The sequence below is a fragment of the Ursus arctos genome, unplaced genomic scaffold (genome assembly GCF_023065955.2).
Source record: "Ursus arctos isolate Adak ecotype North America unplaced genomic scaffold, UrsArc2.0 scaffold_11, whole genome shotgun sequence".
Classification (NCBI taxonomy): Eukaryota; Metazoa; Chordata; class Mammalia; order Carnivora; family Ursidae; genus Ursus; species Ursus arctos.
The window spans coordinates 15,436,796-15,463,545 of record NW_026622775.1 but is presented as its reverse complement, the minus strand read 5'-3'; the positions used below and the strand labels follow the sequence as shown (position 1 = coordinate 15,463,545).

The 26,750-nt window shown below is 36.3% G+C and overlaps 2 protein-coding genes across 5 annotated transcripts in view; both read left to right on the top strand.

The window, feature by feature from the left end:
• The window catches only part of TRPC3 (transient receptor potential cation channel subfamily C member 3), a 71,186-nt gene extending 63,672 nt beyond the window's left edge, over window positions 1–7,514 (top strand). For 2 of the 3 annotated variants that reach the window (XM_026499270.4, XM_048212125.2), the window contains 2 exons: window positions 3,688–3,763; window positions 6,650–7,514. In XM_026499270.4, the coding sequence (XP_026355055.2) occupies window positions 3,688–3,763; window positions 6,650–6,792 (219 nt within the window). In that variant the 3' untranslated portion in view covers window positions 6,793–7,514. The remainder of the gene's footprint in view (window positions 1–3,687; window positions 3,764–6,649) is intronic. The other variant, XM_057310046.1, reaches the window with a different exon arrangement.
• Window positions 7,515–14,984: 7,470 nt separating this feature from the next.
• The window catches only part of BBS7 (Bardet-Biedl syndrome 7), a 39,353-nt gene continuing 27,587 nt past the window's right edge, over window positions 14,985–26,750 (top strand). The window contains exons 1-5 of one of the 2 annotated variants that reach the window (XM_057310045.1): window positions 14,985–15,198; window positions 17,062–17,127; window positions 21,895–21,957; window positions 23,337–23,512; window positions 26,268–26,454. In XM_057310045.1, the coding sequence (XP_057166028.1) occupies window positions 15,163–15,198; window positions 17,062–17,127; window positions 21,895–21,957; window positions 23,337–23,512; window positions 26,268–26,454 (528 nt within the window). In that variant the 5' untranslated portion in view covers window positions 14,985–15,162. The remainder of the gene's footprint in view (window positions 15,199–17,061; window positions 17,128–21,894; window positions 21,958–23,336; window positions 23,513–26,267; window positions 26,455–26,750) is intronic. The other variant, XM_026499267.4, reaches the window with a different exon arrangement.

Below are 26,750 nucleotides of genomic sequence, written 5' to 3'. Positions count from 1 at the left end.
CATTCATTGAATAGACTCCCCTTTCCCACTGACGTGTATTACTGCCTTCCACCCAATTAGTGGAAATTTTATCTGTTTGCCAAATAATGGGAGTACAGGTTGACCCAGTGGCTGTTCCACTCTTTTTTTTTTTTTTTTTTAGGTTTGCCCAGGTTGCTTTTTATTATACTGCACTTTGGTAATTTGCATTTTCTGGGAATCTTCTATTACATACAGATTTTGAAATCTATTCATAATATGCCTTTATTACCTTTTAATATTGTTTTAATTGAAAACAATAATGTATTCCCAAATTTAATCCAGATATAAATGATTTCTGTCTTTATTGTTTTGATGGTCTTGACCATTTTGTCTTTTTCAAAGAGAATGTCTTTCTTTTTTTTTTTTTAATAATTTTTTATTATGTTATGTTAGTCACCATACAGTATATCCTTAGGTTTCGATGTAGTGTTCGAACATTTGCAGCAACATGGACAGGACTGGAGGAGATTAGGCTGTTCCACTCTTAACTGAGTTTTTTTGTCCCTGACTTAATTGCCAGGAGCCGCTCAGCAAGTTTGCTGGAATTGATATTTAATTGGGAGCAGGATGCCAGGCCTTTGGTTTAGGCAACTCTAATCTTAATGAGTGATTGCCTTGGTTTTTCCCCCTCCCTTGGCTTCTGGGGAGTGGAGGTACACCTCCCTTCCACCCAGAAAGAAAGAATAACCTCTCCACCCCAAAAGCCCGTGATCCCTCCCATGGCTCAGTCCTTTTCCTTATGTGGAATGAGGAGGAAATTGGTGGTAATTACTGGTCTAATGATTCTCAGTAAGCCTTGAGGGGAGGTGGCTGGCCCCAACTGCTAGTGACAACTTGGTCTTAGACCATGGAGTACTTAGCATCCTTTCTCATCAGCTTTGGATTTGTCAACAATTTCAGGACAACCAGAAAAATCCCATTTGACATAAGGTTACATTTCACTGGTACTTTGTATAAAAGTTTTGAAATGTCTTAATATAGTCAGATTTATTCATGTTTTCCTTATAGTTTATCCTTTCCTTTAGCTGTTTCAAGAAGTATTTCCCTGTTTCTTTCAAAATTTTGTTTTCACATTTAGATCCTTTGTCATTTGACTCTTGAAAAATCTGTTTTATACGGGATATGAGGTAGAGATCTAATTTTAATTTTCCCAAAAGGCTAGTTCTGGTCTCAATACTATTTGTTGAATAGTCTTTCTTTCCCACTGATTTGTATTACTGCCTTTCAAGTTGCTTTTAACTGATATCCATTTCTTTGTATTTTCTTTCTGTAGGAATCACCTTTGCTGTCCCCTAAAGTTAGTTAGATCCCTGACATGTCCACCCATCATGGTGAATTGTTCCAATGACGTTTTATTAGAATAGGAGCTGTGTTCACTATTGCACCCCTAGCATTTAGTGCAGTACCTGGCACCGAGTTGGCTCTCAACAAATATTTGGTGAATGAATGAGCGCGTCCAGGCCAAGATCCACCCAGCTCTGAGTCTGCCCTGAAATCTAGATTCCACAGACTTCAATAGGTTTTCTATTTTATTGTGATTGGTAAAATGGGTTTTTCCATTCCAATAGCATAGTCTCTCTCTTGATCTGTTATTCTTTGAGGTTGACATTTTGAATATTCCTAGATTTCTCCCTTTTCTTGAGGTTGGCATCTAATGGGTCACTTAGCTTCATGAGTTCTACTCCCTTAAAATTAAGGCGTATATTCTATTCCTACTATGTCTTCATTTTAGCTCAGGCCTTTTCCCCCCTTTCCTTTATTTTTTAAATGTGATCTTTGATATATGCCCAAGAATGTGAGTAACACATGATAAGTTACAATTCCATGCACGCCTATGGAAACCACCACTTGCCTAAGATTGGTGACATTATCTGTCCATTCCCTCTACTTAGGTGCTCCTCCCTGGCCCACCCCTTGCCTCCACCTAAGAGGTAATCACTAAGTTGAAGTTTGGGTTTCTCATTCTCTAGCTTTGGTTTTCTTTTCAAATATAGACTTATTACATATAAAAATATTCCTACAATGCCTTATGTAGATTTACTTATTGAACTTTGTAAGAATAGTTTCATACTTTGTGAAGTCGGCAAACTGAATTTTTCATTCAACATTTATGCTTCTAAGATTCATCCATCCTGTTGTGTGTGGCTATGGCTCACTAATTTCATTATTTAATTTCATTAGTGAACACAATGAGATTACATTGTGTAAAATACCATGGTTTCTCTATTCTCCTGTTGATATTTGTTTAGGCTGTTTCCAGATTTATATTTACTACTTGGGCAAGATTGCTATAAACATTGTTGTTTATGTCTCTTGGTCCACATGTGTAAAGTTTTTCCAGGCTCTGTATCAAGGAGTGGACTTTCTGGGTGAAAGGATATGCCACTATTTGACTTTAAAAGATAATGCCAAATTGCTTTTCATTGTGGTCTGTTTATACTCATGCCAGTAAAGTGTAAAAGTCTCCATTGACTCATAGTCTTTCCAATATTTGGCATTATAAGATTTATTAATTTTTTCCCTTTTTAGATGTGAAATTGTGTCTGCTTTTAATTGTAATTTGTATTTCCCCGAGAAAAGAATTTGAGATTGTTTTATATGCCTACTGATTATTCATGATTCCATTTCTGTGCAATGCCTGTTTGTCTTTGGCCTTTTTTCTATTGGGTTATTTAAGTTTTTCTTCTTGAATTAAAGTTCTTCATGTATTTTAGATCCAAATTAAATTTTTTATCAGTTATAAGTATTGTCAGTATTTTCTTCCAGTTTGTGGCTTGTTTTTTTATTTTCTTTATAGTATCTCTATAAACAGAAATTTTAATGAAATTTTAATAGTAATAATGTTGAATTGATCAATCTTTTGTATTGTAATTGGAATTTTTTTATCTTGTTTAAAAAACATCCAGTTCTACACTGAATTTATACATACATTCGCCTATGCTTTCTTTTAAAGGATTTAAAAACTTTGTATTTCACATTTAAGATACATGTAGAATTAATTTTTGTGTGTATGGTATGAAGTAGGGCTCCAATTTTATTTTTTCCTTATGAATAAACAATTATCCTGTAAGAGCATTTATTTAGATTGAAATATAATTACAATATATATTGCTATGAAAAGAAAGCATACAATATAACAGAATATATGGTATTTTAAAAACATAAAATATATGTATAGTATTTAGTGTATATACAAAATTTAAAGAGATATACACCAAAATAACAACAATGATTATCTTTGAATAGTGGGACAAGTGATGACCTTTGTTTATTTCTTCTTTTCTGTATTTTCCAACTTTTATCTGTTGAGCGTATATTTATATTTTTTTAACAGTGAGAAATAAGGTGGTGTTTATAGGTGATAACGTGGTGTCAGCACATCTTAAAGAGAAACCATGAATTAAAATCTTCTAGCTTATCTTCTTTTTCTAGCTTCTTCCATCCCTTAGGGATGAGGGAGAATGTTTGTAGATTATGCAGTATGTCTCAACAGAAGGTGAAAAATGGTTAAGTTCTGAAATCTGCGTGAATCTTCTATAAATAGTTAGATAAAAATTCTCTCTCCTGAACTGCGTTTACTTTACAGATATGTGACTCTTTGGAGAATAGGATCCAGGTTATGTATGTGTATCACTGATGATATAATTATTTCTTTTTGATCAACAGCAGATAATGAAAAGACTTATAAAGCGATACGTTCTGAAAGCACAAGTGGACAAAGAAAATGATGAAGTTAATGAAGGTAAGCATGTCCAACTTGAGAAACATCCTTTTGCAACTAACTTAATGATCTTGGAAAACTTGATATTGAAGGATACTTTAAAAATCCAATCTCAGGTAACAGTTCCAAGACTGATGGGAGAATCTTAGGTTACATTTCTAAAACTCGATCTTTCAAAAGAAAACGTTATTAAAAATGTCATTCAGAGACAGTTGATCTCTACTCAGAATGCCCTGATTCTTAGAATGTAAGACCTGCCATCATTCTGGGAGCATTTAAATTCCTATTACATAAAGTAGTCAGTAGTTTCAATTCGGTTGCAGTGAGTTCACATGAGTGTTATCATTTTTCCAGTGTTAACATTTTCCAATAAAACAGTTGGCCAGTTGACTCAAATAGAACCTACATTCCTTCAGAAAAATTTTTACTTTGTTGTACAGAAAGAAATCTGTAACCCATTTTTCTCATCTGGTGTTTCTCTTTTGCCTTTCACTTTTCTCCTTGGCTCCTTATTTAAAGGTGCCTCTTTTTCCAGGCATATCCTAGCAGGGCATCTGTCTGTACTATAAAAATGTTTCACCAAAGGCTAGGCCAAAGAACAGGCCCAGAGTTGGAAAGAAATCAACCTGGGAAAAGTAAGTTACCTTAAAAATGGAAACTGTAGCTTCCAACAGCCATGAGATGCCACGAGATATCTATGCTATCTATCTATGGTGATAAGAGAAGAAAGGGCTCAACTAAATAAAACTGGTGATGGGCTTCAAAGCCATTATTTTTTATATGCAAGGAATCCTTTGAAAATCTGGGTCAGTCCCCTGGTACATGTATGTAGAAAAGAAGTCTCTGAATGTGTTGTTGAGGACCAGCAGAAATCCAATCATGATGCCCTAGAAACTGTCTCAGGGAGACAGGAGGGAAAGGGGTTGTTGTTTAGAAAGCAAAAATCCTATCATTTGTACAGTAACCTCCCTGGTGGGTGGCAGTGGGGAGAAGAAAAGCAAAGTGATCTGGGGAATTGGATAGCTGACACCATCAGAAACAAAGGAGCACCTTCCACATCCTTGCACCAAAGAGGAAAATGAGTGAATGAGAATTTGGAGTTTTGAACAAAGTTCTAACTAAACTGTCATATTGTTTAACATCCTCATTGATAAATGACAAAGTTGAAGTTTAAGATGTTGAGTAGTTTGTGTTTCCCATATTGGCAGACTACATATAACACTTAATGGATAGTCTCCCCATAACTCAAAAACAAGGAAGGAGGATATCGCACTAGGGAGGTGAAGGGGATCTGGTGGGTTTATAATCCAAATGTCATACTGAATGGTGTGAGAATCCATTTCTTTCACCGAAGACTGGCCTTGTGATTTCAGATTAGATCGTATTGCCAGATGGGAAAGGAAGAAGCTTTTTTTTTTTTCCTAAAAAAAGGGATCTGCAAATGTTTTATGTGTATTCTTGAGGAATAGTTAGAATTCCTTAAGATAAAAAGTTTCTGAACATAGAAATTATACTTTAAAGCATCACAAAGGTACAAGGGAATATCATGGAAGGTATGTTTTACATGTGATTCTTTTACAGAAAGCTTGTTAAAACACCAATAATTTGAAGAATCATTTCTTAGATTCAGGATAAATTTCTGCCCCAAAGTTCACCTTTCAATGTCAATGGCTTATCTACATTACATTTAATATAATCCAGTTCTTAATTGCAAACTACATATGCTCAAAATACTGCCAAGCTGAATTATGGGAATAGTTGTGTTTTAATAGCCAAAAGTCTCCTATGGAGACTCCTATGTGTAAACACAATGCCAGTGGTATCACATTAAACTTAACTTCACCATTGCTTGTTACTTCTTTATACATAGGTTTTCTGTGTCCTACAAAATGTTCCTTGGCCCCAAGTTCATTACCATTGCCTTCCTTAATAGTCACCCCTACTTTTTTTCTTCCCTTCCCTTACTTCAAACCTGACTTAAAATTTACTTGTTCCATGTGAGTATTTGCCTGTTAAACAGATTGAGTCACCTTTAGTAAAGTTTCGTTTTGGTAAGAGTCTCTTCCATTCTAGCAAAGGGAGATGATCCATGCAGGTTTCAACCCTTATGTCTGAGGGAACCAAAGGGACACCCTGTAGACAAAATGGCAATACTCTGGCAGTAGATCAGTTAGCCAAAAAATCACCATTTGTTAAGAGGGGATTGAGCCACGGAACAATACTTTAGTTGACTTTTACTATTGAAAACATAGCTGGACTATTTTTACAGCTTTTTCAAAGGTCAGTATATTTTTAAAGACTAATAGTTCTTGGGACGCCTGGGTGGCTCAGTCGGTTAAGCGTCCGTCTTTGGCTCAGGTCATGATCCCAGGGTCCGGGGAGCGAGTCCTGCATCGGACTCCTTACTTGGCAGGGAGCCTGCTTCTCTGCCTGCCACTCCCCCTGTTTGTGTTCTCACTCTCTTTCTCTGACAGATAAATTTTTTTAAAATCTTTAAAAAAAAAAAAAAAAGAAAAGGCTAATAGTTCTTAAATATACTGAAGGAAAAAAATTTCTTTTTTTTTAAGATTTATTTATTTATTTATTTGACAGAGATAGAGACAGCCAGCGAGAGAGGGAACACAAGCAGGGGGAGTGGGAGAGGAAGAAGCAGGCTCATAGCGGAGGAGCCTGATGCGGGGCTCGATCCCATAACGCTGGGATCACGCCCTGAGCCGAAGGCAGACGCTTAACCGCTGTGCCACCCAGGCGCCCCTGAAGGAAAAAATTTGATGAAACTACCTTGGGCTTTATGAAGCAAATGTGTTCATATTATATGAATTTGAATGAAATTCACTCTTTGTTCTTTTCTAAATCCAAAGAGCAAATTACCAATGATATGTTTTTTTTTAAATACAAATACTGTAGGTGAATTAAAAGAAATCAAGCAAGATATCTCCAGCCTTCGTTATGAACTTTTGGAGGACAAGAGCCAAGCAACTGAGGAATTAGCCGTTCTGATTCATAAACTTAGTGAGAAACTGAATCCTAGCATGCTGAGATGTGAATGATCCAGTAACCTGGAATAATGGCTTTGACTATAGCACAAATGTGGGCAATAATATTTCTAAGTATGAAATACTTGAAAAACTATGGTGTAAATTTTCTAGTATTAACTACCTTTATCATGTGAATCTTTAAAACTTAGGTCTTAATGATTTTACTGTTTTATCACATGAAAATGGTCTTCATTTTAATTGTCTGCCTTGACATTATAAACAATGACATGCCATTGTATTTAAAGGCCCAGTATTATTACATTACTGACATTTTTGTCCACTTTAGAATAAACTCTATGTCTTTGCACTACCTGTTTGCCTCCAAAAGACTGTAAGCTCCTTGGGGACAGGAACCATGTCTTATTCATCTTTGTGTCTCCAGCATCTAGTACAGTGCCTGGTACATAGTAGGTGCTCAATAAATGTTGAAACCAACTGAACGGAACTGCCAACAAAATACAAATAAAAATAAAAAGGCCATCGCTATGTAGCATTTCTTCCCTTGTCCAAGTGCTAAAGAGATTTTTTTTTTAATAGAAACTAAAGAAATTTTATAACCAGCTATGACTTGGTAAGATTTTCTTAGAATTTTTGGCATCATTCATAATTCTAGAAACTTTGAGCCCTGAATGAAGAATTTAACAATGAAATGGATTAATAGAAGATAAATTACATTACATATTTAAGTTTCATAGAATTGTTCCAAACAACACATTAAAGATTTTTCTAAAGTATATACGGTTTGCTCTCTGTCTTAAATTTTCATTTGTTGTTTTTCAGTAATGTAAATTTATTCAGTGGGGTGGTGAGTTTTTTTTAAGCTAGGGGCTATGCAGGGTTGCTATTTTGTGATAACCTTCTGATTTCTGCCTCTGCTGCTTTAATGCTAAATAAGATATCAACAACTGACTTCTGTCTTGCCCATTAGCTTCATTCTGAGTTTTAGAGGGTATGTGTATGGGAAGAACCAAGAAAGAGCAATGGCTGTCTACCTGGAAACACATATTCAAGCATCACCAGGTATGTTTCATTTCCCTTCCAGGTATCTCTTGCTATCATTAGTGATTGACATCCTTTATCAAAGTGTTTCAATTACACTTTTTACACAAAATCGATGGTGATGAACCTGTAATTGATTTATTTATTTTATAACTGAGCTGAATACTGGTGATATCCACACAACCTCATGACTTTAATAAGAAAGGGGATACAGGCCAGTAATATCCCTCATCTCTTCACAGACCATAAAGCACTCAAAGTATTTTTTTTTAACCAGTTGAGTTTTAATCTCTTACAGAATTGTGCTTATCATCTGGATTCTCCCCACTCTGTTTTTTGTCAGGTCTTACAGGAATACGATTTATGATCATAGCCCAAGGATAGTTTTATAGGTTCTAAAAACCAATTAAATACATGATACTTTAAAAATCATTAATATCACACAGGAAGGCTTTCTCGGCATGAAAACAAAAATGAACATTAAATGGTATTACATAAAGTTCTTTAAAGATAATTTCTTAATTTCTACTTTTCAGGAGTTAAAACGGTTAAGGTAAGAAAAGAACTTTATACAGTTTTGCTACCTTTGTAGAGTATTTCATTAACTTTTGTGCTATGCTTATGGTATTTTGTCTGAAACATTTTTCAAACTTTATGTATTTTGTGTTATACCTCAGAACTGAATAAAATATTGATTTTTTCATTGTTATATGTTACTATAGTTTATAATAAAACGGTAAAGGCATGGAGTTTCCATAATAGACAATATTTTTGGTCTTCTAGTATTGTCTAGGATTCCAAGAATAAAAGTTTTTGCCTACAGCTATGGAAGAGCATATTTAGTAATATTCCTGTATGGGACTGGGAACATGTTGAATGAAAAAGTGTCAGATTCATCTGAGGACATCCAGCCTAGGATCCTTGGAGTCTTGAATGAAGATAAAGTTCATGGCATATATACACTGTGAGAAAATACATCCTCTCTCTCTCTCTCTCTCTTTTTTTTTTTTTAGTCTATGCCTCCCACAACTGTAGAGTTCTCAACATAAGTTGTTTTTCCTTTATTTACTATACTTACGTAAAACTGGTATATTTCTGTTATTTCATTTTTTCCCTTCTTCATAGTTTCTAGGTGGTAGCCAAGAAGGAAGATGTGATGCCAAGATGTGGTGGATACTATTGATGCTATTGATGTCCTGCCCAGATGCTTTTTAATGGGCCAGTGCAGGCATCTCCCAAATTCTGTGGGCGTTGGTTCCTTAGCAATTCCCAACTATCCCCTTTCCCAGGGAATTGTCCTCCATTGAAAGGAAGGAGACTTACCCCGGATGTTATGTCTCCTCTTCCCCATGCCAATGACCAACTGACTGGGGTGGAAACAAAACGGCTGGGCCGTTGTTTCAAGGTAGGGCCAACTTCTTGGTGTAATTCATGCTCTAGAGCTCCAGGGGGGATTAGGCTCAGCCAGACTCCAGTTGAGACCAAATCTGTATTTAGCTTTTTTCTCTGTTTTACCCTGTTTCCCTTCCTCCCTTTCTGCTGAGAACATTCCTTCAATAAATCACCACATCCAAATCTTGTTAGGCTTTGTCTTACGCTCATCCTAAGACCTGGGTATTACTGTGGCAATATAGGGACAAGGTAAGGATTACTCTAGGCAATTGCTGTCAAAATTAATACTTCTTTGAGTTTAATGATACAGCTCGAGGTCAGCCAGTCCTTGCCCCACTCACCATTTTAATAGGTTCATTGGGCTTAAAAGCAATGCTCAAAGAAGTCGGTGGGGCAACTCGAGGAAGGGAACATTTTAGCAGGACCAAAAACTATTTGTTTAGTGAAAGACACTTAGGTATTTATGATTAATTAGAAAATTATCAAAGTCCTATATCTCTTTCTCAACTTCCCTGATGTTCTTAGTTTTTTACTCGGTTACAGATAAAGGAAAGGAGGCAACTCTCAAATTGCTTCATAGGCTTACTGTCTAAAAATTTTGACACTTTGTGTTTCTGTATTAAATTTACTGGAGACCCTTGACTTAATGAACTTCACAATATGTTGAGAAGCTTAGATTCATAGACTCGAAATAAAAAAGGGAACTAAGCAAAATAGTATCCAATGTCTTCAGAGTTCTGTGCACTATAATAACTTAAAAATGACATTTATTTTGTGATTATTAAAAGAAAATTTAGTACAACTTAGGATAACTTTTACCCAATCATATCCAATATATTTCATTTACCCACTCATGTCCAATATATTTCAATTTCAAATGTGTTAAGCCAAATGAAAGAAGCTTTTGTAAATGCAAAGGTATAGTGTCTTATGAATGATATCTAATGAGAACTGAAGCCATTTTGATGTTAATTGCATGCCCTGGGACAAATATGGTTTCATACATTGTTCAGTCAAACAGGGTTATGCTACAAGCAGGTTCTCAGTCGTTGGGTGTCACAGAGCTGTTTCAGGGGATTGATATCATGATCCAAGGTGGTAATGATCTCTCTCCCCATGTTTTTTTTTTTTAAATCAATCTAAAAGGTTACTTATTAATTTTTTTTTAAAATAAGAGTTTGAGAGTTTCCAAATTGGTACCACATATTAGTGGAGACCAGTGTATATATTCATAAGTCAGTCATTCATCCAGTAAGCCACCTTTAGCTGTGTGATGGTTTTAACTTTAATGAAATTTTAATTGCTTTTATTCTTAGTCATAAGTTATTTAATTTATACTCAATGATTGTTTTAAGACCACAACATAAGGTTTATAAGTTACTGAAGTGTATGATACTTCTGTAAATTTGTCTCAAGGCAATATTTACCACATCTGAAATATAATCATCTTCTGGTTTTGGTTTTGGATTTTTTTAATGTAGCCCACCAAGACGTCTCTAGTACCTTAAAATATGTTTGGAAAGAGAAATTATAGTGGCAATTTTGTCTAACTTGGCTTTTCATTTTTGTGAATAAAAACCCTGCTAATTATATAAGAAGTATTTAAAATTAGTACTTTGAAAGCTTTGCCATTTAGAAACAAAACACAGTACTTAAAAAAAATTACTTGCCTTTTCTAGATGCAAAGTGAACGAACTTCAAGTATCATATTATGCAAGCTCTTTTTGTCTATTTTTGATGCTATATCACAGCCTCATTTCAATGTTTTAAAAGAAATTTGATCTTCAAAATAAATTCTTTTTTCTTTTACACAGTTAGCTTAAAGTAAAATAAACTGGGCATCACTTGTTAAATGGAAAATAAGTGTTGCCAGTGTATGTTTTTATTACAAATATTGTAAAGATTGCCTGAAGATGAATTTTATAATGCTTTCTTAAATAATATAGCAACCTAAAATAAAATGCCTTTTTTAAAAAGTTACATTTCTACACAAACATTTTCCTTCTGTACAAAATTAAGTACAAAATTGCACAACAAAAATGAAATAATTATTTAAATTCTAAGGGCTTTGAAAGAGTATATACTACTATGAAAGTGGTTTGTGGATCTAAAAGAGAAGACATTGGGCTAATGGTTTCTAAGATTTTGCCTAGCCCTGGAATACTTACCGAATTTCCCAGAGTAATTTTTAAAAAGGTAATTCCTTCCCACTTCATCAGGCTTTCAATATTTTGATTTGTTTATTATAATGCAAAAACAGCAATATTATCAGTGTCATTTTCCTGAAGTTGTTACATGCAATCTCGGGACTTGAGAAGGGAAACAAGAGAATAATGGAAAGATTTGGTACCTACTGTTTTGGATAACCCTTTATCAGAATCTTGCAATCAGAGGGACAGAAGAATGCCCATTTTGGGAACTACGTGGCGTTAAACACAGGAGTCTTAGAATCTCTTACTGTTTAATTTTATTTTATAACAATTTTATTTTTAAATTGCAAAATTTTATTAAAAATGCAAAAATCTGTGTGCCTGGGTGGCTCAGTCACTTAAGGGTCTGCCTTTGGCCCAGGTAATGATCCCAGGGTCCTGGGATTGAGTCCCGCATCAGGCTCTTTGTTCAGCAGGGAGTCCGCTTCTCCCTGTCCCTCTGCCTGCCACTCCCCCTACTTGTCTCTCTCTCTCTATGATCTCTCGCTCTCAAATAAATAAAAGCTTAAGAAAATGCAAAAATCTTATGGAAAACACAAAACAAGATTATAATGCTTTTTAACCAACTAAAAATCTTTGGATTTATTTCATAAGAAGTCCTTTCCTACAATTGTAATTGTAGTATATACACTATTTTATATTCTATTTTTATTATCCTGAACACGTTCCACATTGCTATATAGCCTTCATCACTTTCACTTTGAGTGGCTATGCAGTAGTCCACAAAGTGGATGCACCATTCCCTTTATGTTGGGTAGTTGGTCCTTTTTTTAAATGGTTCCTCAATTATGACTTCTTACCTTGCTTCGTTTTTGTAGATTAAATATTCAAAATTGGGGGTATGGCTTAAAAATAAAATCACATATTTATAGGTTCGGATACATATTGCTACATTGCTTTTGAAAGGGTTTTATTACCAGTGTAAAGCATCACAGTTGATGAGCACATGCTCTCTCTGCAACATACAGTGTTATCACTTAAATCTTTTTCTAATCTGAAAGGCAAAATAAAAAAGATATCTTCCTTTAATATTATTGATTAGAAATGAAGGTAATAGATTTCTATAAATTTGTTCAGTAGCCACTTTGTGAAATGTCTGTTTATATTTTTACCTGTTTACTTATTAGAATCATAATATTTCCATTTTTATTAATTTGTATGAACTGTTTATAAAGATACTAAGTTTACACATACCCCAAATTTTTGTTTATATGTAAAAATTTTTGTCACATATTGAAATGTTTCATCTTTACTTTTAATATGCTTTTTTTCTTTGTGGTTTTTTGTATTCCTCTTTAGATCAGACAAGTTCCCTTCTGTTATGGGTTGAATTGTGTCCCACTTAAACTCATAGGTTGAAGTCCTAATCCCCAGTACCTCAGAACACAACTATATTTGGAGATAGGACCTCTAAAGAGGTAATTAAGTTAGAATGAGGTCATTAGGGTGGGTCTTAATCTAATTTGACTGGTTTCCTTATCAGAAGAGATTAGGACATGGACTGCAAAGAGGGAAGACCTCGTGAAGACTCAAGCAAGAGATTGCCATCTACAAGTCAAGGTGAGATGCTTCAGAAGATTGGTTTGGTTTCCTGCTGACACTTTGATCTTGTACTCCTAGCCTATGAGACCTGTGAGAAAATAAATTTCTGTTGTTCAAAATTATCCAGTTTGTGGTACTTTGTTATGGGGGCCCTAGCTAACTAATATATCTTCCATTTCCCTAAGTTCTACTAAATTCTATACAACTCTATGTTCTCCTGTCTCCTCTATGGCTTTATTTTTCAGTTTACTTCTGAAATTTATCTGTATTTTTGTCAAGTCTAAATCGATGTGTATTTTCCCCAAAATTTCTACACTGTTAACCCATCTTCAGGCACTGCTGTCTATTTTAATATGGAGTTATTTTAGCCTCAGAAAAAGAATTGTCTGGGACATTCTGGTACCTAGTCAAAACCTTCTCAGATCCCTTGCAGGAAATAATTTTTCTACGTAAGAAGCACCTCTTCTCAGGGTTTCAGTTCTTGTTTCACAATCACTTGTGAACTCTCCCCTAGTAGACCAAAGAAATCAGGAAAGTGGCTGTATCTTATTCATCCATTATATAGTATTTCTGTAGGCAGAGCATTGCGTGCATTAAGGAAGGACTGGTGAGAGAATCAGGGAATGTCAGCTCTCAGACCTTGGGTCACTATAGGCCAGTGGTAGTCTGCAGATCCCTGAGGCCTTTTCAGGGGGTCTGTGATTTTGAAACTATCTTCATTACACTAAGATGTTATCTGCCTTTTCCACTGTGTTGACATTTGCACGGATGGTACAAAAACAATGGTGGTTAGTACTGCTGGTACTTAAGCATGCATCAAAGTAGTAGCTTCAAACTGTAGTAATAGTCACTGCATTCCTCATGCCACACATTGGCAGGAAACAAAATTCTAATAAAAATGCACTTTGTGAAACAGTAAAAGTTGTCAATTTTAAGTCTCAACTCTTGAATACGTTTCTTTTTAAATATTCTGTGTGATGAAATGGGAAGTACACATAAAGCATTTCTACTGAATACAGAAGGGTACTGTCTCAAGGGAAAGCATTTGTGTGATTATTTGAGTTGCTTGCTGGAACACTTCTTTTTTAAAAGCACAACTGACAAACATTATGATTATTCAGACTTGGATATTTGGTATTCTCTTTCTTGTGAATTCAAGACTGGAACCTATCATTTCAAGGAAAACAATTGACATTTCTCACCAATGCTTAAAATTTGGCCTTTTAAGCACAAATTAGAACATTGCAAAATCTGTATACATGCCTGAGGTTGATAGCTTTCCAACACTTCAAAACTTTTTTGATGAAATCCATAGTGATATTAACATAGGATTTCTTGGATGTTGTATAATGAAAACACATTCCACATTGCAGTTAGCTCTTCAGAAACTACCACTTGTTGATTTTGGGCCAGATTTTCTTCATATACTTAAAAAAAAACCCACCTATAACAACAGTTGAATGCAGTAGTAGATCTGGGACTTGCCTACTTTTCAGGTGCACAGTAAATAGATTTGCAAATAACACCAGTCTTCTTCCCTCTTTTTTCCTTCGAAAATAAGTCATTTTCATTAATATATTTAGTAAGGTTTTAAAATACGTTTTAAAATTTCAGTTCTAATTTCTAACATGGTAAAGATCAACAGATAACCCATATAAACAAAAGGTCTTTGGGGTCCTCCAAAATGGTTTGTAAGAGTGTTGTAAAGGGGTCGTAAGGCTAAAAGTGTGATAACTACTGTGGTAAGCTAACGCCTATAACTGTGGAACCTACTTCTTTGATGGACCCTTTCCAGTGTCAGTAAAATAGTTCAGAATCTATACAGGTTTCACATCACGGGTCTACACCGAGAAGGACTTACAGGTGCCGCTCTAGATCGCGGTGGGGGTGGAGCCAATACTGCGTTTCGAGTCTCCCGGGCAACCACCTTTCTCGGGTCTCCCGGATCGCTTTCTCCGTTCCTCTCTGCCTCTGATTGGAGGCAGGTTAAGTTCTTGGGCGGTCTTTCGGGAAAGGGGTGGGGCTTCATTTTTATCGGGGGCGTGTCTTCCTCCCGCGAACGTATTGACGTCACGCGGACGCCACTGCCTTGTCGCCTAGGCTTTGCATCCCCTGCTGAGGTTGCTGGGGTTGTTCTTTCGAGGGGACGCGAGCGGTACCCCCTCAGAGGCGTGGGATCTGGCGGCCTCTGTCACTCCTGTGCCGGCCCGGCGCTGAGCAGCGCGTTGGTGCCACCGTCATGGATCTAAATTTAAACCGAGCGGATTATTTACAGGTAAACCCGAGGCGATAAAGCGGGAGCCACGCGGGGTTGAGCCCCCTCCCTGAGAGGATTTTGTCCTTCCACTGAAGTCTGTCGGGTCGCCCGGAGCGGCTGCGGCGGCGAAGTTCTGCGGGGGTGGGTGCTGCGCTAGTGTAGTCCCGGTCACGGGCAACTCCTGCTTGTCCTTGAGGGTCCGTCGGGACTTAGAAAGAAGCGGCCCACGCTACCGCGTTGCTGGCGCCTGCCTGGTCCTAAAGACGCCTAGAAAGACTGACATGATGCCGGATAACTCCCCGGAACCCTTTCTCCTCCCAGGCTGCAGCTACCTGTTGGCCCCTAACTCCCGAATCTCCATCTCTACCTAGCCCCTTCTCCGGAGCTCCAGACACTTCGTACTGTGAGCTGGACCTCACCAGCCAGATCATCATAAAAGCGACGACAACTGCTTACTGTGCATGCAGTTTATTCTAAGAGCTTAACATACATTGCTATTTAATGTTCATAAAAATTCTCGAAGTAGGTAACGTTACACATGGGGATCCCGGAGCTCAGATAAAGCAATTTGCTCAACAGCGAAAAAGGAGCTCCTCTTTGAAACGAAGTCTCTGACTCCAGAGCTGGTGTTCTCTGTTACACCATCCTGCCTCTCATTATTTAAGCTCTAGACATTCTGCCCCTCTTTATCATCTCCTTTTTCAGTAATCATATTTTGGCTAATGGTACAAAAGTTTGCCCCGTCAGTTTACCTGGAAGTTATGCTAGGTACTTTCCCTCTTAATATCTTCCATATTGAACTGGTCACCACATTTTGCTACTGCTTTTGTCTCCTAAATATCTCTTAACTCTGTCCCATTTTCGCCATCTCCATTACCCCCAGTTCAGGTTCTCATCCTCTTGATTGGGCTCCTAGCCTCCAGTTTCACCTCCCTCCAAGCCATCTTTCACATCACTTGTTAGAATGATGTTTCACAAATCCAAATCCAAACAGATTACTTTAAACTTTAATACTACTCCTTAGAATATGGAATAAAATTGTAGTTCTACATTATCTGTAAACTTTACATGATCTGTTATTTTTTCCAACTTCTCCCCCATTGGTCCCCTCTGCCCCACCTCCTATCCTAACCATGCACCACTAGTGATAGTTCCCTGCTGAACAGGCCATGCTGTTTTCATTTTCCATACCTTTTGTAAAATAATCATCATCGATTGGATGTCATTGCCATCAGCATGTTTGGTATTTTAGCAAAAATCTTCTATGTTGCATTTTTAATAATTGTAATCTATTTCCAAAGATTTTTAATCACTTTACAAAAACTCTTTAACAACTGTATGACAATTGTATGTATGAAGTTTTTTATGAAGTCTTTTAGAAATATTTGTTTGTAAAGTATTTTGACACTAGGGACACCTGGGTGGTTCAGTCAGTTAAGCATCTGTCTTTGGCTCAGGTATGATCCCAGTGTCCTGGGATCCAGTCCTGCATCTGGCTCCTTGCTCAGTGGGTAGCTTGCTTCTCCCTCTGCCTGCCACTCCCCCTGCTTGTGCTCACACTCTCTCTCTCTTTCTGGCAAATAAATAAATAAAATCTTTTTTTTTAAAAAAAGGTATTTTGCCACTAATGTCGCATTATTTTTGGCTTGACAATTTTATAGCATAAATTTTAGTATTTTGGGGTGTCCTATATTTTGACTTTTGTGGCATATTTCATTAGAAAATAAGTTCATCATTGATCATAATTATTTCATATCAGTAACTGCAATAAAAAATAAGTCTCACTATGATCTGAACTGCTAGTCCTTTTAATCTCTGATGTAATCATTTCAATTTAGTGTATCAGAAAACATTCATTAGGTGACTCGTGTGTTTCCGTAGGTGGGAGTGACCTCTCCGAAGACTATGAAGCTACTTCCTGCCTCAAGACATAGAGCTACACAAAAGGTACTGTAGAGATACTGGTTTCTCCCTATCTCTTTAACTCCGACAGAGAGCTTTATATTTCTTTATTGGTAAGTTACTCTTTTTAAAATACTAATGTTAAAATGTAAATAAATTTCTCTTAATTTGAACAGAGGTTGGAATACCAAGGGACATTTTATAGGCAGTAATTTTCTTGGACGTTATAATTTTTATGTACAATCTGTAATGGATAAGCAAACTTGTTGAAAAACATATTCCATTTTCCTGTTAATAATTTACTCAGTGTGTACTTGTGTGTACCAGATTACGTATATGAAAAAGAAACATGAAGCACCATAAGATACAGAGAAAATTCTTTTAAAACCTTATTGTATTTTTAAGAGTGATTAAGTATTAGGTGCCTTGGTGGCTCAGTCAGTTAAGTGTCCAACTCTTAGTTTTGGCTCAGGTCGTGATCTCAGGGTCCTGAGATTGAGCCCGGCATTGGGCTCCATGTTCATTGGGGAATCTGCTTGTCCCGCTCTCTCTGCTTCCCCCCAGCGCCACTCTCTCTTTCTCATAAATAAAAATGAACTCCTTAAAAAAAAAGAGTAATTAAGTATTTTGATATTGAACGTTCTATTTAACTAATATTAATTATTTTTATAGAAATAGTGATCTTATGATTTCAATAAGCCAATTATAACTTCTTAGTAGACTAGTAGGATATTTTAATAGCTACAAAATAAATACACTATCCTGATGTAACAATATTTCATTAAGATAAATCAACAGATTTCTGATTGTCATTTATTGTATTTGGTCTACTAGATCAGAACTTCTCAAATTCTTTTTGGTCTCAGCACCCTTTTACACTCTGAAATTATATAGGATCCCAAAGAACTTGTGTTTATTTGGGTTATATCTATCAATATTATTATATTAAGATTAAAACTGAGAAATGTCTAAAATATTAATTTTATTTTTTTAAATAATAAACACATTGCACTTACATAAATAACATTTTAATGAAAAATAACCGTGTTTTCAAAAACTGAATTTCAAACACAGAATTTAGTGAGAACAGTGGCCTTGTATTACGCTTTTGCAAATTCTTTAGTCTGGCACAGACAAAGGCACTTGGCTTCTCATGTTGGTTTCCTACAGTCTGTTGTGATATATTATTTTGGTTGAAGTATACAAAGAAAATCTAGCTCACACAGACACACAGTTGAAGATAGGAGTTATTTAAATAGATTTTCCAGATAATTATGGCTCTTCATATGATATGACACATATACTTGACAAATAGTAGTTTCTTAAATACTAGTTGCAATGTGGAATATGAAACCATATTGATTACCTTTTCATATTTTGGTACATTAAAAACCATTTGTACTTTGCATGGATCTTTGACGCATGCATGGTTTTATAGGATCTTGTAATGGTCATTTGAGATTATTAGTTCGTTGAGTTATATAGATTCCCAGAGACTGGATGTTCAGGGGCGCCTGGGTAGCGCAGTCGTTAAGCGTCTGCCTTCAGCTCAGGGCATGATCCTGGCGTTCTGGGATTGAGCCCCACATCAGGCTCCTCCGCTGGGAGCCTGCTTCTTCCTCTCCCACTCCCCCTGCTTGTGTTCCCTCTCTTGCTGGCTCTCTCTCTCTCTGTCAAATAAATAAATAAAATCTTAAAAAAAAAAAAAAAGACTGAATGTTCAAATGTTGATTGTGCCAAATGTTATTATAGAATATCAAACAAATCATATTTGATGATATCACTACAGATTTCATCAGAAAAGTTGTTTAATATGGAATAGCTGTCAACCTCCCAGTGTCAGATACAAGTCTTCCAGAGTACTTATTTTCACTTGAAAGCTCAAATTTTATCATTGGGAGCAAACACTCTCAATTATTTTCCTTTAAAATGACAAGCTCGCTTCCTTCAGTTAAAAAAAAAAAAAGTCTACAAATACCCAAGTGTTAATAGCAATTTGTTATTAACCATTGTTAATGGTTGCCAGTTGTTCTTTCATTCTTAAAATTGTGTTTCTTGGGGTGCCTAGGTGGTGCAGTCGGTTAAGCTCTAACTCTTGGTTTCAGCTCAGGTCTGATCTCAGGGTTATGAGATCAAGCCCATGTCCAACTCAGTGCTCAGGATGGAGTCTGCTTTCTTCTCCCTTTCCCTCTGCCCCCCCTCACCTCCCTGCCACTGGTTCTCTCTCTCTGTATCTAAAATAAAATAAATCTTTTAAAAAAACTGCGTTTCTTGAAAACATTGAGTAGTTCAGCTTGTGACTGAAACAATTATATAAGTGCTTTTTGGTTTGCAGCAAAAGTGTTTTATGCGTATTTTCTTTTCTTTTTTTTTTAAAAAGATCCATCCATGTATTTTAGAGAGCAGGCTGCAGACAGTGTCTTAACCAGACTCCACACTGAGTGCCAGTTCAACTTGGGGCTAGATCTCAGGACCCTGAGACCATGACCTGAGCCTAAACCAAGAGTCTGATGCTCAACCAACTGCACCACCCAGGTGCCCCAATTTTATGCATATTTTCTATGTTCTCACACTAATACTAAAAAGACATGACTTAAGGGCCAAAATTTAACAGATTAATCATTTGTATTGCTTCATCAAGAATATTCTTTTTTTTAAAAAAAAAAAATTTATTTATTTATTTATTTATTTATTTATTTATTTGACAGAGAGAGACAGCCAGTGAGAGAGGGAACACAAGCAGGGGGAGTGGGAGAGGAAGAAGCAGGCTCCTAGTGGAGGAACCTGATGTGGGGCTCGATCCCGGAATGCCAGGATCACGCCCTGAGCCGAAGGCAGACGCTTAACGACTGCGCCACCCAGGCGCCCCCATCAAGAACATTCTTACATGAAGTTGGATTTTTTTTCTTTACTCTCAAGTTTTGAGGAAGATTACAGTGACCACTGGTGTGGTTTGTTGTCATTGTTTTGATTCTTGCCAGACACTAGCAATTTTATCCACAATTGCTTTTGTACCATCACTGTAAATATCAACCTAGTGAAAAAGGAAAATAAAGACTTACTGAGAAAAATAGTTTTCACTTGGCAGATTCCCTGAAAAGTTCTTGTTGACCCCAGGAGTCTAGAAATCACACTTTGTGAATCCCTGTAATAGATTATTGTTTTTACAAATTATTCGAGTATTGTAGCGTTAAAAAACTCAAAACCTTAACTGTTCTTATGTATTTTTTCATCTGAATAGAAATCTGCCAGTACCAAAGATCTATATATCTCCTGAAAATGTGTGCATAATTATTTGTGGATATTCATTGTTCTGAGGAGAAAGTCCATAGCTTTTATCAAATGCACAATAGGGTTTGTGATCCCCCTACCACAAAGTTAAGAATCACGGGCCTCGGGTACCTAGGTGGCTCAGTCAGTTAAGCGTCTGCCTTCAGTTCAGGTCATGATCCTGGGGTCCTTGGATCGAGTCCCATGGCAGGGAGCCTGCTTCTCCTTCTGCCTCTGCCTCTGCCTCTCTCTCTGTCTCTCATGAATGAATAAATAAAATCTTTAAAAAAATTTTAAGAAGGGGGCACTTGGGTGGCTCAGCTGGTTGGACAGACGTCTCTGCCTTTGGCTCGTGGTTCTGGGGTCCTGGGAGCAAGCCCCACATCGGGTTCCCTGCTCAGTGGGGAGTCTGCCTTCTCCCTTTGCCCCTCCACCCTCCTCGAGATCTCTCTCTCATGTTTTCTCTCTCTCTCAAATAAATAAAATCTTTAAAAATAATTTAAAAAAAAAGAATCAGGGGCCTAAAAATATGCTCTGCAACATCAAGGTTTTGATATTTGAGACTTATTTTATTTATGTCCTAATACATGGTCAATATTCTAATGTTCCTGTGTGCTTGAAAAGAACATTTATAATTTAATTCTTAGGATGAATGATTACTTATTTATACATGTGCATACACAACACACACACCCTACATATATGTACATGTGTGTATACATATGTGCCTATATATTAGATCAAAGGTAATTGTTTTTCTAATCTATATCCTTATCTTTTATCTGCTTGATTATCAATTCCTGAGAAAGAAGTGTTGAAATCTCCCTTTGCATTTATTTCAAAATAATCCACTGGTTACATGTTGATAATTGTTGAGGCTGAGTGATGGATACATGGGAAATCATTATAACATTCTGTCTACTTTTGTATATGTTAAGATTTTTCTATTACAAAGGTTTTAAAAATATCAAAGAGGTCGGTCACAACCTTAATTGATAATCTGTTTTGAAAGTTAATCTTAACATGTTCATATGCTCCAGTTGAGAAAAAAAAATTACCTCCCTGTCATTTCTATCTCTGTTATCTTATTCTGTTACATTATAGGAACAAAATATATGGCCAACTACTTGCATAATGACTTTCCATACCTCCTCTTTGCCCTTTTCGTATAATTCCTTGGAGTATTATTTTGTGGGGGGGTACTTTTCTAGATTTTCTGATCTCTACTTTTAAAGGCATACTTTATAGGGGTGCCTGGGTGGCTCAATCGTTTGGGCATCTGCCTTCGGCTCAGGTTATGATCCCAGGGTCCTGGGATCGAGCCCGACATCGGGCTCCTTGCTTAGTGGGGAGCTGGCTTCTCCCTCTCCCCCTGCCTGCTGCTCCCCCCTGCTTGTGTTCTCGCTCTCTAATAAATAAATAAAATCTTAAAAAAAAAAGGAAAAAAATAAAATTATAATGTATATTGAGAATCTTGTTTCCCCCATATAAGCTAATAGGGCATAATAATAGTAATTTTAGATTCTCTTCAATCTATTGTAGGTGGTTATTGGAGATCACGATGGGGTAGTGATGTGCTTTGGCATGAAAAAAGGAGAAGCAGTGGTATGTATAGCTTTTTTTTTTCTTAAGGAGGAAAAAACTGATTTTCTAAAAGAGAAACATACTACTTATTGAATACTCTTAGGTTAAAATTGCCCTAAAAGCCATGAAAAATGGGTTGTGAGGGAAATAGTTATATGGAGTATGAGGCTACAGGCACACACGAGTCATGTGCTAGCTAGCTGTAGAACAGATTGCTTCAAACTTCAGGGTTTAAAACAATGCACATTTATTATCTCACAGTTTCTGTGGGTCAGGAGTCTGAGCTCAGTGTCTCACATGGCTGCAGTACTAGGCTCTATTCCTTTCTGGAACTGGGGTCCTATTCCAAGCTCACATGACAAGATTCAGATTCTTGCTGTTGTAGGACTGAGGTCCCCACTTTATTGCTGTCTGTACACAAGGACCTGCTCTCATCATCTTGAGGTCCCCACAGTTCCTTGCCTTGTGGTCCTCTCACAGGCCCACTCCTAACATGGTGACCTACTTCTTTAGGCCAGCAGGAAAATCTGTCCAGCCAGCTAAGGTGGAGTCTTATGTAACATAATGTAACATGAAGTGACTGTCCCATCACCTCTGCCACTTAATGTAATAAGCTAATCAAGGATGTGATTAGTACATCATCATATTCACAGATCATAGTTTACAAGCAATAGGTCTGAGCTATGAATAGTTATATTCACTGTACATTACGAAGAGTTTATAAAAAGATGAATAGGTAAAAACTGTCAGAAGCCCAGTGCTTCCATTATTCATATATCCTCCAAGATACTTTATTCTCTGTGTAAAGTCATTGAGGGGAGGGAAAGAAACTGGTGCCGGTAATAAAATGGAAAATAACCAGGAAAAAATTAATGATGTACATGTTGTATCCAATTAGATATTAAGTTTTACATTTGGGTTTTCAGTAAATTCTACAGCCTTTTATTTATAGTACTAAATTCATAAAAAATATAAAGGAAACAGGAGGGATTTGTTTTTAAAATATTAAAATGCAAAAATATGACCATTGGAGGCAGTGAGGGAATCTTGTTAAAATGCAGGTTCTCATTCAGTAGAGTTGGGGTTGAGCCTGAGATTCCGCATTTTTAATAAGGTTAATCATACTGATGCCACTGCTTAATGAACTGTACTTTGAGATGCAGAAGTTTAGATTTTAATGATGTGGCTGAAATATGTGTGGCAGTAAATATTCCAGATTTGGAAGATATGTAGCCAAAAACCTTGAAGACTCACTGAAGTAAATACATTCATATCTAAAGATGTTTCTATAGTGGAACTATAGTGTTTTGTGTGTTTGAAATCACAGCATTTTTTTACAGTAAAGGAAAATGCTTACAGTAAGTTTGTGTACTTAATTTTTTCCCCGATGATTTTTTCAGGCAGTGTTCAAGACTTTACCAGGGCAGAAAATTGCAAGATTGGAGCTAGGAGGGGTTCTTAACACACCCCAGGAGAAAATTTTTATTGCTGCAGGATCTGAGATTAGAGGCTTCACAAAAAGAGGAAAACAGTTTCTCTCTTTTGAAACCAACCTCACCGAAAGCATTAAAGCCATGTATGTTTATCCTTTTTTTATTTTTACATATCCATTTATAATATTTTGGATAGGTGACAAACATCAGATTGAGTATCATATCTTAATAGGTTTCCTGAGAAATAAAATTGACTAAAGGTACTTTATTAGTCAGAAATTAATTAACATGGAATCAGTACAAAATCAGTTGGTTGTTGAAATGTTTTCTTTTTAAGATCCTTATAATATTTATTCATTCATTTTTTGACTAAATGATCCAGTTGATTCATGATCAAGGTATAAAAGAAAAAAATAAATCTAGAGATATTTAGATTTCTGTTCCTTTGCTGTCTCTGGTCATTTTGGTTGTGAAGTAGCATCGTTTGTTAAAAAGCTGGCTGTCAACGTTGGTAACTACCAATAGGCTATAATTTCAGGTAAATCAAGTAAGACCCTGAGTAAAAAAATAACTCCCTCAATGACTTCCTGATTCGTGAGATTTTGTGAGTAAAATTTTAGTTTTTTTAATAATGGGGGACTGGAAAAGGTTTTAAAGTTTATCTAATCCACTGTCCTCAGACCTACTACTTAGGAGAATCCCTTGGAAGCTTAAAAGAGTAGATTTCTCGTCCTATTTTTACCTGAAGAATCAGAATTATTAGGAATGGGTGAAAAGAAAAAAGTTCTTCATTTGACTGTGATGCAGCCAGGTTGTCTAAATAACCAGACCTTGGTTTGAAAACTACTAATTCAGTCCAGAGTTTTGTGTGATGCACAGCTGTCCTGCATAATTCTGTGTAATGCACATCACATGTCCTGATGTCCAGGGTCTAAAACTCTGCCTTTGCGAGATTAGATAAAAATTAAACCATGGCAAGTTGGAATGAGTTCAGTGGTTTAACAAGAATGTAGCATTTTTGAAATGGCCAATGATAATTGTGAAATACTAAAATGAAAGTAATCAATTAATAATTTGCATAACTCCACATTCAGAAAGGTGTGTGGACAGAGGTTTGAGGAAGATCAGGAGTTTCCCAACCAATAGTCTCTTTTGCTAGTTTGCTGGAGTGGCAGAGGTGAGATGGAGAAGATCTTTACTCAATTTTTAAAAATTTATTGTCTGAATCCCCAGATTTATAAGGGTGCACAGGAAAGCAAGGTTATAACTTGAAAATATTCAATAAGAAACTGAGTACTTAAAAAGTTGGTTACCGTTCACGCATCCTTCTCTGCTTAATGCTTCCATCTGTCTCCACTCTTGTCAACAATAGTGATTGCAGGGGTGCCTGGGTGGCATAGCGGTTAAGCGTCTGCCTTCGGCTCAGGGCGTGATCCCGGCGATCTGGGATCGAGCCCCACATCAGGCTCTTCTGCTATGAGCCTGCTTCTTCCTCTCCCACTCCCCCTGCTTGTGTTCCCTCTCTCGCTGGCTGTCTCTATCTCTGTTGAATAAATAAATAAAAAAATCTTTAAAAAAAACAAACAAACAAAAAAAAAAACAATAGTGATTGCAAGTAAATCTTTGGAAAATGTGTAATTGCAATATAATTGCAATTGTAGTGCAGATGGATTTCAAGATGAAACTTAAAGTCTTGAAAAAGTTAGAATTTCATTAGATTGGTAAAAATGATATTAAGAGGACTACTGAAATCATATGCAGAGCCACAAAGTGAGGCCACTTAAGCAATAATCAAAGAAGAGAAAATGAAGATCATCATAGCAAAGGGAATGATTTTAGTACCAAAACTTGTTAACTAGACTTTAGAGCAGTGGAGAAATAGATGAAACCTTCAGATAAAATTACATTCTTTATGATTACATGGTTATAGCAATCTAGAAGTGAAAGGTAATACACTAGTCAATGATTTTTGTCAAATTTCAGCTCTCCCAGTGAAAACTGGATTCAATATAAGAATTAGAACATTGTTATGATTATTGCCTAAATTTTGTTCAATATAATTTGAAATGAACTTGTTTTCATTTCTTTTTTCAAGATAAAATCCTAATGAAATCATTTTTTCCCACCGTTTATCATTTAAAGTAGATTTGCTTCCAATAGGCTTCTCCAGACAATTTAGTGTAGTAGTAAGAAAGCTAACTTTAGAGCTAAAAGCCACCTGAGCTGCAATCCATTCCATTACTAGTTGTGTGCCATTAGGCAAGTTACTTAACATTTTATTGTTCTTTGTAAAAAGGGATAATAATGGTCCCTAGTTTAAGAATTATGAGGATTAAGCTAATACGTGTAATACATGTAAATCTGTTAGGACAGTGCTTGGCACATAGTGAGCATTCAGAAAAAGTTACTTTTTGACATTCATTGTCTTGTTTTCAGTTTTTCTGAGCTTAATTTTTTTTTTAAAGATTTTATTTATTTATTTGACAGAGATAGAGACAGCCAGCGAGAGAGGGAACACAAGCAGGGGGAGTGGGAGAGGAAGAAGCAGGCTCCCAGTGAAGGAGCCCAATGCGGGGCTCGATCCCAGAATGCCAGGATCATGCCCTGAGCCGAAGGCAGACGCTCAACGACTCAGCCACCCAGGCGCCCCTTCTGAGCTTAATTTTTGAGATGCCTGAGGCCTTAAAATCCTTATTTTCAGCTTTTTAAAATCAGTGTTATATCAAAAGACTACAAATTAAGTGGGGGAGATGGCGGGGAAAACTATTCTTAAAGTCTGTGATAAAATGATAGAAACTGAATAAATAAATTTTTATTTTCATGTCAAAAGAATTCAGGCATTTCCTATGCTTATTTTTTAAAAATATGAATATTTTAAATTATTTTTAATGTTCTCAGGCATATATCTGGCTCAGACCTCTTTCTCAGTGCAAGTTACATCTATAACCATTATTGTGATTGCAAAGACCAACATTATTACCTTTCTGGGGACAAAATCAATGACGTCATCTGCCTTCCAGTGGAAAGATTACCTCGTATTACACCAGTATTGGCCTGCCAGGACAGAGTGCTCAGAGTTTTACAGGTTTCTGTTATTTGCATTTTTATAGTTTTTCATTATTTATGTAAATGAGTATTGCTGAACAGTGCATACTTGAGATAAATTACTTATTACTATGACTTTTTAAATGTCCTACTTAAAATTATATCTGGAAAAAATGCTTTTTAATTGGAAGTTAATTTTTTTTAACTTGAGGCAAATGTATTGGGATCTTTGGCAAGTTTTTAGAGAGGCATATATGGGAAAAAGGATGCTTTTCTGCCCCCATGCATGATTTCTGAGCTAGTTCAGTCAGAATGGAGTGCCTTTGTTACAAAGAA